The sequence below is a fragment of the Poecilia latipinna genome, unplaced genomic scaffold (assembly GCF_001443285.1).
Source record: "Poecilia latipinna isolate Pla-1442-1.1 unplaced genomic scaffold, P_latipinna-1.0 Scaffold540, whole genome shotgun sequence".
NCBI classification, from domain to species: domain Eukaryota; kingdom Metazoa; phylum Chordata; class Actinopteri; order Cyprinodontiformes; family Poeciliidae; genus Poecilia; species Poecilia latipinna.
In genome coordinates this window covers 4727-21555 of record NW_015113156.1, presented here as the reverse complement: position 1 = coordinate 21555, position 16829 = coordinate 4727, and the positions used below count along the sequence as shown (strand labels likewise).

The following is a 16829-nucleotide window of genomic DNA, read 5'->3' as shown; positions in this document are numbered from 1 at the left end:
TTGGAGTAGTGATCACAATTTCAAGTCTTGCCTCAGATTTTGAACTAGATTCCACTCATCTGACCGCAGAATCTACTTTTACATGTTTGCATTGTCCCCTATTTGTCGTTTTGCAAATTTTAAGTTAACTTTGTAGGACTTAATTTCAACTGTGGCTTTACTTCTCGCCACTCTTCTCCCAAGGCCAAATCTGTGCAGCATAACAGCTATCCTGTCAACAGATTCTCTCACCTGAGCTGTGGATATCTGCAGCCCCTCCAGAGGTGCTGTGGGCCTCTTCGCAGCTTCCATACCTTATGAATAAAATATTTTGGCTTGTGGTTGTAATGTGACACAACTTCTAAGGGTCTGAATACTTTTGTTAAACACTGTAAATATTTCTTCTGTTAAATGGTAAGCGTGTGTTGGTATTTGAAGGTGTATGCCCTTTTGTTCAGTTGCTGTTCGACTGGTTTTTGCCGCGCACTGCTGTTGGTCACACATTTTGACAGGTTTTTGTAAATTGTGCTATTTTCTCCTCATTGCAATCAAGCTCTTTCATAATAAATTACCACCCTGCATCTATCTGCACGCGAGCTATGACTCCTCGAGAGGCACTCCAAGACTAACCATCTGCTTGATGAGCTTGTGTCTGTGCCCAGTTGCTGTCTAATCCGTCCCTTCTTTTCGGTTTCAACAGTGCTGATGCATCAGGCTGTTTTTATTTGGCAGCATGATGCTCGTTTCTAAGAGCAGCATTAACCTAAACAGTGCTGCTGTTTGGTATGTGCAAAATGGACTCAAGAGGCCAGGTTAATTATGTATAACTTAAGAGAAAATCCCTCCCTGATTAACATCGTGGCACAATTTTTTATGCAGAGCTGTGTGGCATGTTGGTGAGGAAAAAGGCCCTCTGGTGTTTCTTCATGGTGATGCAAAAAAACAGAGCAGTTGTTTCAGAACGGGAAAATCTGAAATCAGCCTGATGACACTCTCCGATAAATGTGATTAACTCCTCCGTTGACTCCTGCAGGTGTGATGCGGGTGGACTACGGAGACGTTTCCTCCCGCAAAACTCTCCGAGAGGCCTTGAAGTGTAAACCATTTTCCTGGTATCTAGAGAACATCTACCCTGACTCCCAGATCCCAAGAAGATACTTCTCACTTGGTGAAGTATGAGCGCTCTTGTACATTAATTTTGTTTTTTGTTTTGTTTTTTTTGTCCTACCATTTGCCCGATACAGGAGCTTCTCAAGACATAAGAATATCTTCTAAAAGTGTAATTTTCTAATATATATATATATATAAATCTTTTTTTTTTTTTTTTTTTTTTTTTTTTTTTTTTTTGTTGTTGTAAGTCATAATAATCAAAACAGTGTATTAGTTTCACATTTTAATTACTGACATAAATTAACTTTTTGATCAGGCTTTTCTTTGCACTCCTCTCAAGACTTCTCTGTTGCTTGAGCACTTTGTCTTACCATATTTTTTCCCTTCCTGTACGCTTTCCATTAGTATACAAAGTTACATTACTCAGCCATCTTCTTTAGCAGTGACCTTTCGTGGCTCGCTTTTCTTCACAGGGTGTCAGTTGACTATCTGCAGGACAAATTTCAAGTCACCGGTCCTCTGCAGGTCATAAAATAAGATCTCTGTGTTCCTTATAAATCATTTTTTAGTGGTTTTGCGTCATACAGTTTTCTCGAACTGCTCACGCTTGTGTAATAAAAATCATATATAAAACACGAGTTTCACATTTTGAATTGAAATTTAGGTTGTTTTATGATTGATTGGGACCATGCCATGCATATCTGTGCTTTCAGAAATACAATATTACAGAGAGATAAATGCAAAGCTCTATGGACCCGAGAAAGGCTGGAGAAAATGAGATAGAAGCAGCCATACTCAGTCTGTTGTATTGAATACTTATAACAAAGTCCCGCTTGGATGCTCACACAGGCAATATTGATCTGAGACATTTACAGAGTTATTATGTGTACAGAGGGAGTGGGGTAAAGCTTATGTATCAATTGATCTGATCTCTACTTGGTGAGTAAAAATATATTTCACAAAATTTCAAAGTTCCTACATGTCTAAATAAACAATATATGTTATTATGTTTATTTTTTATTTTTTGCAAAGAAAGCAGGCTGCAGGAGTCTGCAGCAAGAATGTGACCATCGCATTAGCAAGATGATATAAGTTCGAGCTCCTGCTAACTCGAGATGAAAGTATTTTTTTTTAACTAACCGGATTTGCCTTTTTATGCAATGTCTGCTCCAGCGCAGCTTTGGTTAGAGGCAGAACTGTCATGAGCCATGTCTCCCTCGGGGTAAATGGCTATTTAAAAAGTAGTGTCAGTATAAGAACTTGTGGTGAAAAGAACTTGAAAATCAGCTGGGGACGGGAGTATTTTCATCATTACTGCTCTGTCACCCTGTTGTAAAAGAGCTGAATCTTCTTCTGTCACCTCTCCCCGTCCCTTTCCCTCCGAGCCAGACTTCTTCTGACTGAGTCCCAATTACTATAACACACTGTCAGCCGTTCTGTAAAAGCTGTAAAGTGTTGGGTTTTATATTTCTTAATTGTGATGTTTTAGTTGTGCGTGTTAAGCTTAGAATATAGTGTATGCTTCGTCTTCATCACAATGATTTTAAGAAAATCCTGCGGTAAATGGAAGCTGCAACAAGCCTTGATAATATATATGGGTCAATATGTGAGTTGTTATAGTTAGTTCCCATATTGGTTGAAGTTGGACTCAAGCTCGTGTTTAGAAGAAAGACCTGTCATAATTTATTTTTCAAATTTTGTGTACATGTTACATGCGTACATAGTGAAATGTGTGGACTGGCTTTCTTACAGTTGAGGTCAGATTTAAATAATTTTAAAACCTGGTAAAAATCTGAAAATTTACACATTGAAATATTTTGCCATTTACTTGCACTGACTGAAAATAAAAGAAGGATGTAAAATGTGTCATGAAAAAACTGCAGGCTTCTGCCAGGAGTATGAATAATTTTGAGTCAGTCGGTCCTTATCAGTGGAAAGTAGGGAGGGGAAAATTACAGTGACTAGATATGAAGTAAGGATATGAACTGGCAAGGAGGCAAATTCACCTTTAGAGCCACATTTTTGAGTTTGACTAAATGTGTCAGTGTACCATTTATAATTCTTTTATGTTTCAACACAAGGGCATGGTGATAAACTCATAATTATTGTATTTCTGTAAAAACAAACAAACAAACAAAAATCATGTCATATTGTCGAGATGGCTTGGTAAAAACATTAAAAAACAGCAAGCTGGATAACTTTCCTGTTTGATAAAAGCCATTGATGGATACCAGTTAAAACTAGCTGCAGTGGTTTCCGTCACTGCCGCCATCATCAATCCATCTTGGGTTTCCTAACAGGAAAATATATTCAGACCTGTGACCTTTATGTGATCTGGCTTTAGCAGCTTAGAAATACACAACTGACCATTTACAAGACGATATGGATTTCAGTATAACCGTTTCGAAAAGTACATGCTTTGAATAGTAAAATTATTGGTCTGTCTGTACCTGCCTGCAGATCAGGAATGTGGAGACCAACCAGTGTGTGGACAACATGGGAAGAAAGGAGAACGAGAAAGTTGGCTTTTTCAACTGTCATGGCATGGGTGGAAACCAGGTATTTTTCTCTCTTTTAAGCATAAAATGTATAGATTGTACAGAAAAAAGGACACCCCTTTGATAACTTGTATAAAGTTTTATATTTTTATCAGCTTTTCATGTTTAAATTGTAAGCGTTTTTTTGAATGGGTAGTAAACATGCCTTTGATCACCTACCAGATCCCCAACTGTCCACAAAGCAGCAAAGTGCTAAAAAAGAATGAGCTATTGCAAAACTATTGGTGTTTTCTCAGTGCATAAGGTGATTAATAACAGTTGTCTGCTGGAAAATGATTGAAAAACCTGGAATTGGAGAGCATCTTTAGCTTTTCAGCCTATACAAATACCAACAAAATGTAAACGTCTGCTCTGACAAGTCAGCTGTATGTTAGAAAGAAGCCACCAGTGGAGTTAAAATAAAGCCACTTAACTGTAATCAGTAAATATATGTTTGGAGAAACAAATGTGCAGAATATTGAGAAAAGAAATTAAGTTTCTCACAGGAGGCTCTTTCATCTAATTATTATATCTGCAGGCAATGTTATTTATTTAAACTTTAAATAAAGCCAGAAGATTAGATGCATTTTGTAGTTTTATAGGAGAACTGCCTTTGTAAACAATTAAGTATTTTTATGCAACTTTTTCATGATAGTTTGCTAAAATGTTGTCCCAATCCTGCCGAACCAGGTTTGCAGGCCGACCTGCAGTTCTGCCTTGAATTTTTTTGTCCCACCAAGATCAAGTCTTGGTGATGAAAACTCCAAAACATCGACTTAATTATCTCTAATTGGTAACTAATCAGCCATTATATTTGGGACCTTGTCCATTGAGAAGAAGCGTTTTAACCTTTTGCTTTTTTGTTTTTTTTTCTGTATGATTTGATCTGTGATAAGAAGTACACTAGTCCCTTTTTGAGTCCAGTATTTAGCTTATCCGGTAAGATCTTGAATTATAATCTTTATTGGATACTTATGCTCAAACATGCAGCTTAAAAAATTGAAAATGCTCTCTGTACTTTTGTCGAAAGTACAGAGAAAAAAAAGTATTGTACACCTTTGGAATGGATTCATTGTGTTTTTATTCATCTTTGTGTTGCATTCCCCAGGTCTTTTCCTACACAGCGGATAAAGAAATCCGGACGGATGACCTCTGTTTGGATGTCTCCAGGCTCAACGGGCCCGTCAAGATGCTCAAGTGTCACCACATGAAGGGCAACCAGATGTTTGAGTACGATGCCGAGGTAGGATCTGAGTTTCCTGCAGGAACCAGAGTCCAAATCGAGGCAGTGGGATGTGGTCCGTTTTGCCCTCTGAGGATTATGTCGTCAAATCGAAAGCAGCGGTTTACTAAAATAGGATTTACATGGCAGGAAATTGGAAAATGTGATGCCTCTTCTCTGCCACTAGATGGTGTTGTGTGTTTTTGTAGGTTTTTATTTTTTTTAAGCAGCTCAGTGTCCAGGTGCTATTTCCTTCCAGCAGCTGTGTCTCTTCTCATCTTCTCTCATTTCATATAGTATGTTGGCAAGTGGGAGTATGATTTTGAGGTAAGCTGTCAAAGTTCTCCTGCCTTAATCTCCCTATAGCTTATGTCCTGTGCTCTGAGTGCAGTGGCATCCTCTAGCGAGTTTGAAGAATCTGTGGTTCTTAGGTTAGAATACGTAAATCTTTGTGAAATTTTCAAGCTTTTTTTCTTAGCTTGAAAAAAATGTGGTGGAAAATGTCACTGAATTTTACAGCTTTATTAATTTCCTTTTAATGTGATATTTTTATAATTTCAGTGATTACAGATAAAATAAGACAAATTTATACAAATACATTTTTGTAGCAAATATCCTTTCTAAGAAGCCAAGAGAACCTCTTGGTAATCAAAAATTATAATTAATATACATACAATGCTTTGTAAGCACTTGCTCCTGTGTGCATTTTTGTTTTGTCATAAGACACATTTGCTAAATTTATGCAAAACATTGAATTTATACGAAACAAATCCACACATATGTCATAATTTACTGATCTGCTGCTCTACAGAGCAAAAGAGGAAACCAAAGTAAGATTAATGACATTGGTTTATTCTGAATATTAAACACGAAGGTTTCATTTTACCTTACACTTCTGTTTGTGCAAATTGAAACTTTAATATTCATCCAAATGAAGAAGCAGATGTTGTGTACAAGACACAACACGACATTTTATGCTCCTGGGAGAAGTACAAATACTCTTCCCTAAGCCGTCTTAAGACTTGATTGCCTCACTGGTCAAAACACATTAGGGCTTATGGAACTGGAAAAGTATTTGTGTTTTAACTATTTATGAATTTTTCAAATCTCCGGAGAGATGCTTGAAAAGTCCTGCAGTGTAATCTGTGAGTGATTGAGTTGTCACATTGCTGATGTTTCGATATGGCGAGGCGAAGAAGCCCACAGGCTGTTCCCATCAAGCGCCGAGCAAAACCCCCAGGGGAAATTCTTTAATTACGCTTTGTTCTCAGGGCGCTTTCGGAAAGTTGGAAAAAAAAAAAAAAAGTGAATAAATAATGAATGAAGCAGACCAGACCGGTAAACAGCGTTGGGTTTTCACGACTATTGGGGTCAAGGTTATTTTTAGCGCAGGTGTGACTGACAACGTCTGAATCCTGGGTCACTAGAGAAACGTGGAAAAATCCAGCTGGTCATCAGTTTCGCTTGAACACATTTAAGTTTTCATATTCCTGTTGTAATGTTGCTAATTTGCAGCCTCTTTTAATTTTAAATGCTGTTATGCGTTGTCAAAAAAAGTAAGCTGTTGTAATTTTTTCAAGATGCGCCGCTAACATTTCAAAATCCTGTTAACATTTCATGAATGACATTTACATTATGCTTGTTTGAAATTTTGTGAAGGAGAAATGCAAACTGAATTGTATTAAATACACATTATATTCGATGTTTAAATATAAGCAGCCTATCTAAAATGTAATCATCTGAGACCCTCTCTACTTTTTAGGCATAAATCGATATGAGATTTATAATAATATGATCAGTTTTTACAAAAATACCAAGATTTCACAATGTCGTCATGGTTTCACAAAGTTTTATACGAAAATAAAAGTTCACAATAGGTAAATATGTGTACCTTCCAGATGAATCCAAATTATTCCTAGTAGATTTAAGTTGAAAGTTATCTTCTCAATTTACCACTATGTTTATTCTAAGAGGAAGTAATATTAACTCATTGGAGCAGCCAAGACATAGTTCTGACTTAAATCTGAAAAAGTAGAGAAAGCTAAAGATTATGGTGGCCACACCCGCTTATCAAATTTTGTAAAAAATTGGCATTTAACTCAATGCCTTTAAATACACCTGAAGCCTGAGACTGCGGTAAACAAACATGTTTTTCCTCAACTGCGACTATTAAATGGTACGTAGTGTCAAAGTTTGGTTCAGACAATTTCTTCCAGTTATGATTCTCTTTAGCTTTGTTTGTTTTTGCTGACAACCTGACACCCTAGTTAGAGGATATAAATAATTATTTTACTTGCCTTCACGACCATGTGTTCCTCTTCCTTCCTGGATCCGTGCAGAAACACACCTTCCTTCACATCATCACCCAGTCATGCCTGACCATCAGCCGCCTGGAGGACGGCACCTACGGCCCCACTGTGGAGTACTGTAACAACAGCCCTTTGCAGGCGTGGATCCTCCACAACTACACCCGCCTGGAGGTCGCTAGGCACCTTTACTTCAGTCCCACCGATTATATTCTCTAAACTAACATCTGCTCTTTGGGGCAGCGTTTTGGGGGGCATGAGGTGAGCACATGTTAGCTGTTGCAATCTAGTTTAGCAATGCAGTTTAGATCGGTTAGATTGTTTAGTCGGTAGTTGCCTCCAGAGCAGATTGTCACTTTAGATATTTTATTTTCCTTTTGCAGGAAGAGCAGATGGATTCGGAGCATGTTGTGCTTCTTTCAGGTCTTAGAATGTGGATGCAGATTGTTCTATGGAGCATTAAAAAGCTTTTACTGGTGACCTTTTAGAGGGAATCCATGAAGACGGGGCAGAAGCACATTAAGCAGTGACAGATGTCCCTTCAAGATGCTTCAGTGTATAAGATCTTATCTGCAGGACCTTTAGCTAGACTTCATGCTAAATTAGATCTCATTTGACATTTATTTTCCAACATGAATGTTTTATTTTGATGTGAATATTCACTGGCTGTGTCCTGGTCTGCCCACGCCTGGTGAGTGATGTTTGAAACGGAGGAGGACGTGTTTATTTTTAGCTGATTATCTACCAGCACACATGATTGAAATGGGTCAGCTATTGTTTACAAGTTCTTTGAAGTGATCCTTCATTGTGGAGCTACCTTTTCATGGCTCTGGACACTCAGATGGCTCTCTTATTGGCCTGAAGCAGCTGTGCACACGGTGTGCCATGTTCAGATTGTTAAAGCAATGAATCCCAATCATCGGGGCTTTTCACCACTCTGCCTACTTATTTACATAGCTCTGTAAGAGATGTTCTTTTGCTCCGCTTTTCTTTTCATTTCAGGGTTGTTATTTTCCCGCCTTTGCGCCTGTCATTTTCTCTATAGCCTATTCTGCTCTGCAGACTTATCTCAAGTTTGCACTTCAGAGTCCTGAACCTCGGTGACTCTCAACACAGCTAAAGAGCATGTAGAATGCCACGGTTTTTGTGTCCCAGCTCCGTAAATTGAGCGAGGAGCTCCCAGAACTTGTGGTGTGTGTCGGAGTCATGGCAGCAAAGTGACGTGCTGTTAGATGGCCTGATTTGCTGGTCGCGCTCTGAGTTCCCCCTGACATTGCCCTAAGAAGAAGGAAGCACGGATGCAAGACCGAGTCATCATTAAAGCAAACGAAACTATTGCTTCACTCTGCCTTGAAATAAAAGGAAAGCGCCTGAAAAGAAAGAAAAGGAAAAAAGGAAAATAAGACTCCACAGTCAAAATGGTGACTCTTATGCCTCGATGCAAGTGTAGTGTGCTGCCTGGTGACAGGAAGGACGGTTCGAAGCAGTCTTCATTTAATTAGCTGGTCTCAGCTGCGCAAACGGTCTGTAACTTGCTCCAGAGGCCCTGCTTCATTTGCTGAGAGGTTAGGATGGGAGTTTTCTCTGCCCTAAAGCTGGCATGAAATAATTATGAGCAAAGAACTGGACTTCCACATTTCTGCTAATTTCATTTAAGGTACATTTTCCCTGCCCTCCATTGTATTACTCCTCTCTTGACAACTTGGAATTTTTAAATGAAAAGAAAAATCTCTCAATAACAAGTCAGCCTGATGCGTCTTCTTCCTCCAGCAAAGATCATTAATGATTGTGATATAGCGAATAAGTTTTGGTCCAGCATTAAAATATGATCAACTTCAAGCTTATAATGACCTTCCAGAGCTTAGTGAGGTTTCAATTATGTTACAACAAAATACTTGCAAAACATTTTGCAACATTTCCTTATGTTATTGCAGTTCACTTGCAGCAAGCCCTACCAGCTGCAGGGGTTCTCTCCATGGCCAGACTGCTAATGATTTATGAATCTGCTCTTTTTGTTCTATTTAGGCAGCTTTGTGATATCGTGGATTGCGCAAAAAAAAAAACACAATAATTAGTAAAATGTGTATGCTATGCTTGACTTCTTGAAGGTTCCTAGGATAACTATAGGGTTAAATAGCCAATAAAGTATGCAGAGCAGAGCAAATGTAAAACTCTTAGATATTAGAGGTATCGGCCAAACAGCCAAATGATAATAAGTTGTTTTGTGTATGAAAATATACTGAGGTCACACACACACGCACACACACACACACACACACACACACACACACACACACGGTCTTGTTAAAACACTGAGCTTTTTCGTGGGGATTTGTTGTTGTGTAATCAATCCATCTTCTATTTGTCTCTAAATTAAAGGGTGGGACGTTGAAACCAAACTGTAACTTTAAAATTAATGTACAGACTGAACAGGCTTTGCATCTGGATGATGTCTTTATTAGCCTACTCTGTCAACACAAGTGGGTAGCTAAAGAAATGCGTTCTTTTAAACTTTAATTTTGACACCCTTTATATTGAGAATATGCTTTTTTTTTTTTTTTTTCTTTTTAAAGAACTCGCTGTTATATCCAGATCTAATAATAATAGCATGGATGCATTTTGCCAGACGAGGCTACATCCGTGACGGCAACCGGATGGTGCTTCATGAGCCAGACTTCAGCTGAAATATTGTGGCGTTTTGATAGCGTAAAGTCTTTTTATTGATACTACTGCTCATCATTTTCAAATGATACAGAAAAACAGTTTTTTTTTTATGTCAGGATTATATCATTCTTCTTATCATTTTTTTCCCTTTTTCTAAATAAAGCAACCTCTTTGTTCTTTTCTCCAGTCTTTTTGGCAGGTGCGAGGGATCGTGTGCCACCTGCTCTTTGTTCTCACTCTGTTTGAACAAATAAGCCTTGTTGGGCAGTCTGCAACGTGTACTTCAGGAAGAATACGTGTGTGTGTGTGTGTGTGTGTGTGTGTGCGTGCACATCCTCATATCTGGGCAGAGAAATACTGGTCCTTGTGTTTTTATAGCTTAAGATCAAACATGGCCCGAGCGTCTCTGCGAGCTCATTAGTCTGGAGATCCTCCGTCAATGGCCAAAGCACAATCTTGTTTTAATGAACAATTACAGTGTGCCTCCAATGTAGGATAAAAAAAACACTGTGGCAATCACAGACTGAATATTATAGTTCCTCACATGAATTTTACCTCATATTCGTGAAGAACGACTCCCAAGATAAGGCTGTGCTTACTGTAAAGCTGCGGGTTATATCCGCTTCGCTATTGCAGTCTTGCTTTGAAAGATACCCATAAATTATATTACAATACAGAACTGTGTGCCTTTGTAATATAGGTTTCGTAAACCTTCGTTACAAACAAATTAGATGCTGGTACATCTCCAGCAATTAACTGGAGATAAAGTGGAGATACATATTTTACAATTAACTGGAGATGCACCAATCACAAACTTTTTCTGTAAAAACCAACATAACAATCGTCCAATTTTGAAAAAGTATTGTTTTCTAGTAGAATTAAGATGCAATTAAAAATAAGTTATATTTTTTAATATGATCCTAAACATTTATAGATTTTTTTTTTTATTTTTTATTTTTTTACATTTCAAAATATACAAGTAACGAATAACATGGAATTACATTTTTAACTTTTACATTTCAGGAATAGGTGACTGTGTTTTACATTTATGCGTAAAAAAAAAGAAGAAAACAAAAAACAAAAATGAGAAGTTATGGTATTAGAACACCACATTGTAATCCCAGAAATCTTCAACTGTGATCCATTTAAAATTCAGTACAGATATTGGAGTGACATCAAATAAGGTGTAAAATAAAAATGCTATAAATTACCTTTATGGTGTTATTGCTAAGAAAATATTTTTGTTAGAATAGTTGTTAGTTGAAACAACATGAGCAGCCCAGTGGCGATTGAAGGGTCAGGGGGGAAAAGATCCTTGGCAGCATAATGGAGACCTTTTTGTGTATTTCCGCAATGATAAACAAAACCCCACATTCACTGGAGGTTTCCCAGTGAATGTGGGTTTTAATTTCTAAACAATGCTTGTTGGTTGATATATAGAGGTTGGAATCTAAAACAAACTCTCGCTGTATAAATTGTGATCTTCCTCTGAACTCATTCTGCGGCACCTTGCTGGTATGAAATTGCTCGATTTGAGTCACTGAAAGCGATGTGCCGAGAAATCTGCAGGTGACCAAATATTTTCAGCTTAATGAGCTCTGACACCTGACCGACTGGCTGAAAACTCAAAGGTCCAATCTTTTATACACCAGTGAACCTGCTCTGAGATCTACTGGGTCACATTGAAAACGACACTTTTAGTCTAGACTTTACTGCACGTGAAGAAGATGTAAAGCTGCTTAGTTTCAAAGTGGTGTTTAAAAAATAAAGTCAAGGAAACACATTTAAACAAAACTTTCTACTACATGGCAAGATGTGTCAGGGAGAGAGTAAGGCTTTCATTAGATAACAGGATGGATGAACAGATTACAGCAAAGTGAGTCTGTTTTATCCTTTTCTGCCTCCATCGGTTTTAGACCAAATGTGGGCAGCCTTTTGAAAAGCCCAAAGTTAAGGAGAGATTTACATTCTTCAGAAATTACCATTTGAGACCTCTGATTTCTAATGTGACACTAAAAATGTGTTCTAAAGTAATAGTAAGACCCTGAAACTACTGTCTCACACCTCTGTTCCAAAGCAGGAACTGGCTTGAAATTCTTTTAAATGTAATTCCTGTAGCTTATTATTATAGTTCTTAAAGAGAAACTGGAGTTGACTTTCCAACGACAGGACAAAGCTACTCATTGGTTTGTAAGACATTTTACTCTAAAAAAGTGTTTTTAAAAACAAATGTGGTCCTTTTATCCTACGTGTGTAATTATAGGGCAAGAAAGGCAACCCTAGAAAGAAGTACGGTTGTGAACTCATCATCCATATGAGCGCATGAACATGAATGGTTAATTTGGAACCACTGAGAGCTCTCCTGCTGTTCTTGGGTGTTGGGGGAGTTGCCTCTGCTGCCGTCACGGTAGATAGCTTTTCTCCTGTGGTACGCATCGATGCGGTGGTTGGGTTCGTCTCTTCACAACAGGTGGGGCCTTTTTTTTTCTTTTCTTTTTTTTTTTTTTTTTTTCCCATTCGTTCTGTCGCCTGACTTCTCCAGCTAACTTGACAGAGCAGCGGAGAGACAGGGGCTGACAGGTGAGAGGGGGACAAACGGCAGGAGAGAAACACAATAATTACACTGATGAAGGAAGGCCCTGTTCTATTCTGGCGTCTCAGTGAAATCACAGCTGTGACAGGGAGCCGGCGCGCACGAATCCAGAAGCTACTTAATGGAATTCAGACGTCATTAATTTTCCAGAGACGTCTTTCATGAAGCAGACCTGTTAATCAGTCATTGTCAGCTGATCTCAATCTGACAGATCCTGAAACAACTTGTGTCAAGGCCAATTTATTTCGTAGACGATGCCACGGCTGGGCTGTGATGCATGATGTGGCCTCTGTATTCTCCTTTTTGTTTTGAGGTCAGTGTTATCAAAATACACAGGCATAGCCTATTCATTTGTACTTTTTGGAACAAGGTATTGCTTTTATATGTTTGTATTTGGCTTTGCTATTGTTAAATAAATATACGAAAAATGTATTAACTCCAATCCAATGATATTTAAATACTAGATATTGTAACGGCAATACACCCTTGAACCTATTCACATGTTTATCATGTTGCATCTATAATCTTCAGTGTGTTTGTATTATTTACTTTGAGATTTTATGTGATAGATGTATACAATGTGGTATATAATTATACAGTGGAAGGAAAATTATGTGTATTTACTTTAAAAATACTAAAAATCTTACAAGTGTGGGTTTTTTACAATTCATTTTTCTTTTTTTTCTCTTAAATAAAATCCAGTGGACTATTCCATTTCTGCAGATGAAAAGAGCATTATGCAAATGTACCATCTAATTGAGAATCTGTGGCAAGATCTCAAAATTGATATTCACAAACACACTCCATCCAATCTGACTGAGTTTGAGCTGTTTTTGCAAAGAAGAATATTAAGAAGTTTTAGTCTCTGAATGAGCAAAGCTGGTAGCAAAGGATTTGCATCTAAAATTGCACTGATTCCTGGTTCTACCAACAATCCAGGGTGCCTGAATAGAAATGCAGTTTTCAGTCTCTATAAAATACTTCAGCTTTTGTGTTTTGCAATGTGACAAATTCCATATGAAAAGAAACTTCACGGGTGTAGTTTGGGTTTTCTGCCTTTCACGCTAAATGGAAGCAACCATCGATTCCTCCTATAGGAGCCTCGGTTTTTATAACCGAAATGCGTGTTCTGACTTTCAAAAGCATTCCTCTCACCCTTTTCTACCTAAATGGGTTTGTGTTTACAGTTCATAAAAATTACAATTGGAAGGAAATTGTCCCGCCACAGCGGTAATCACCTGTGTTTGCTCTCTTCTCAGCAACTGACGCTGCTCCACGTGAATAGCAACCAGTGCTTGGACATGCCGTCCGAGGAGGACAAGATGGTCCCCACCCTGAGAGACTGCAGCGGCAGCCGCTCCCAGCAGTGGCTGCTCCGTAACATGACCCTAAGCATCTGATCCTTCACCTCGGCATTCCCTCGTCTTCCTCCTCCTCTTCCTTTTCCTAACCCGACTTGCCATTCACACCCTCACCAGGTGGCTCTTAACACACAACATATGCTTCCTCCTGTAGCTGCCTGGCCACCAGTCGCAGAGACGCAGCAGAGGATTAACTTCCTCTATGGATCCGTATCCTGTTGAGGCTGGGCCTCGGGTTTAGGCAAGGCAGCACCTGTCTTTCCGACCACATAATGAGGCGTGGCTCTAGGCTGCGTCCAGGCTGGGAGGGACCATGCATGGGGTCTGAGCATGAAGAACACGCATTTGCTCGTAAAAAAAACAAACCTTGTCTCTCTGCTGGAGGTCAAACACGTACACAGAAGAGTTGGTAAAATATCGAAATCTCCAAACGTGCTCAGCAATGTTAGCGAGTGCATCAGATTTTATGAGCACAGCTGGTTCACTGCTCATCTTTTTTTTTTTTTTATCGCTATCTGCTTTGTTCAGATAAAAAAAAGAAAAAAAAAGTTTACCCTAGGATTTCTAAGATGAATTCAGTTAGAAAGTGTGGTGACAATGCATGAGGTAACATTTTATTTCTACTCACCTTGGCTTTATAATAAAACAGGAGCCAGTGGTTGCATTTATCACTTTTCTCAAAAATAAAGAGGCTTATATTCTGGGAGCTGTGGGTGTTTCCCATCACAGCAGCTGCTGCCATCAGAGGGTCAGCATCAACTCTGTGGGAGGGATGCTGTCAAACTGCTGTACAACATACCCTCTCTGACACTGATACAATTTTTTTTTTTTTTTTGTTTGCTCCCCTCTTGTTTGACAGGACACTGCTGTAAACTTTGTGCTCATTTTAGAAGAGGTATCATGCAGAGCTAACAAGCTTCTTGTCAGAAACTGGAGACCCATGATCACATGTTGACACTTGAATTTGTAGCCATGAAATACATTATGCATCATAAAAAACAGCGAGTGAAGTCACAATTGTGCCCCTTGATAAATCACTAAATAAATGTGACTAACCAGATTTTTGGGGTTCAATGTTCCTACTGCAGATGCTTGTCAGACCAATAGAAAGCACTTTACAGCCCAGAAGCATATGCTTATAAAATAAAGTTTCAAACAAAACGTCAAGCCACTTTAGGTTTAATCTAATGGTACTTATCTGCTTTGAAAAACAATAAGATGCCAATTGAGATTTGGTTATGCTTTATACTTGCAACAATTCATGGTTTTCTGGCTCTAAAATGTATTTGCCTTGTAAGATTCTCACTCCAAAGCAGACCCTGTAAATTTTACCATAACTCTAACTAGGGTCATTTATGGCCTAAATTAGCTACCAATCAAGCACCACAATCGGCAGCGCTCTAGTAAAAAAAAAAAAAATGTTTCAAGGAACAAAAATTCATTTTCATTTCTGTTGACACGCTTGCAATGCCATACTGTTGTAGCTCAAAACTGATTTAATTGAGCCCTTTGTCATGTAAAAAGAAGGTACAATTTTTATTCTTTAAAATACCTCAAATATTTTCTCTTGCTTTTGTGTTAATTATGAAGGATGTCAAGCATTGTGTGAAAAAATGCCCATATTTTTTTTTTTGATATGTATTATTGTAGGAATTGAAAGAATTGTTTTGAAGCATTTTTTTTTAAGTAACAGAAGAAAGTGGAATGGGATCATAGTTCTTTCCTAAAACCAGGAATGTTGACTGGAATGTTTTTAAAGGATTTCTCTCATTGTCAGAAGGGAGATTTAGAAACCAAACTATCCTGGAGTGGGGTTGTAATATGTGCCTTCAGACACATAGCTTGTTGTTCAAACGTCTTTCTGTTGCCATGTTTTCACAGATAAAATCAGAAGCATATGCATATATGAAGAAAAAAAAAACAGCCATATCTCAAACAGGTTCACGATCCCATTCATTTCTTACACTTCAGCAGGCATCTGCTACAGTGTCATATTCGTCTGATGCCCATAGAAATGTGAGAGGGACTTTTGATTGCACCGCTGTGCTGGATTCTGAAAACAGATGTTGTACATAAGGCTGTGAACTTGTCTGTATCACTGTTGATGTTGTAAATAAAGAACCAGTTATTTTTCTATGATCCTGTAAGTGTGAACACCCATCTGTTTAAAAGGTGATTGAAAGATTTTGAAAAAGAAGAAGAAGAAAAAAACAGGTACTGAAATACTGGTTTTGGAATATTGGTTTCATAATTAGACTGTGTTTTGATGCAGTGTCTTGCAAAATATCAAAGCACATTTATGTGTTGGATTGCCAAATCCTAAATTTGGCTGAAGGCATGTACTGAGAAAATTAATGTTCACAGATTATATCGATCAACTTTGACTGTATTTGAGCAAATTTGCAAAAAAAACAAAACAAAACAGAATGAGTCCAAATCTATATGTGCATAATAGGAGGAGATGTAAACAAAAAGACTTGCAGCTTTAAGATATGAAGTTAGAGACGATAGATGGATTGATGCCCCATATGAAGCTTGGAAAAATAAGTTAATACTTTTGCAAGACACTGTAACTACCCCAAAGATACATCTTAGATTATTTTAAGGACCTCCGGTAAGAACACAGGAGGAAGTAACTGTCAGAGCTACTTGAAATCTTCACAGAATCCTTACTTGGTATTCAGAGTACGTTTTGATCACCTCTTTTGTATTACATGTTAATCAACTGTCTTTCCAATAAAGTGCACAGAGTAACACAGAAATGTAATGTTCCATTATGCAGACTGCAAAGTGATAACTGTATGTTTTGCCTCTGTTTTTTGTTAAAATAAAAAAAAAAAATGTGAATACAACATTTTCCTTAAGTTCTCTGAATTTACAGTGGGCTTCTGAGACCCCTCCACATTCCATCGCCAGGCTTCATGTGGCGTCTTTGGTAAATTTGGGACTGTATTTTACAATGACAGGAGTAGTTTGCGATGGATGTTACATTCTCCTTTTGTCCAGTGTGTACAAGGAGCCCGTGGTTGTCAGCTGACGAAAGGACTCCTGACATGA

At 38.2% G+C, this 16829-nt stretch overlaps 1 protein-coding gene across 4 annotated transcripts in view; it reads left to right on the top strand.

Annotated features, from left to right (window-relative positions):
• Positions 1 to 16624, top strand: part of galnt13 (polypeptide N-acetylgalactosaminyltransferase 13) — a 39763-nt gene extending 23139 nt beyond the window's left edge. For 2 of the 4 annotated variants that reach the window (XM_015041145.1, XM_015041144.1), the window contains exons 10-15: positions 1013 to 1152; positions 3550 to 3648; positions 4735 to 4869; positions 5146 to 5175; positions 7188 to 7415; positions 13671 to 13757. In XM_015041145.1, the coding sequence (XP_014896631.1) occupies positions 1013 to 1152; positions 3550 to 3648; positions 4735 to 4869; positions 5146 to 5175; positions 7188 to 7373 (590 nt within the window). In that variant the 3' untranslated portion in view covers positions 7374 to 7415; positions 13671 to 13757. Of the gene's footprint in view, positions 1 to 1012; positions 1153 to 3549; positions 3649 to 4734; positions 4870 to 5145; positions 5176 to 7187; positions 7416 to 13670 lie in introns of all 4 variants that reach the window. The other 2 variants (XM_015041146.1, XM_015041147.1) reach the window with 2 other exon arrangements.
• The last annotated feature ends 205 nt before the right edge of the window (positions 16625 to 16829 follow it).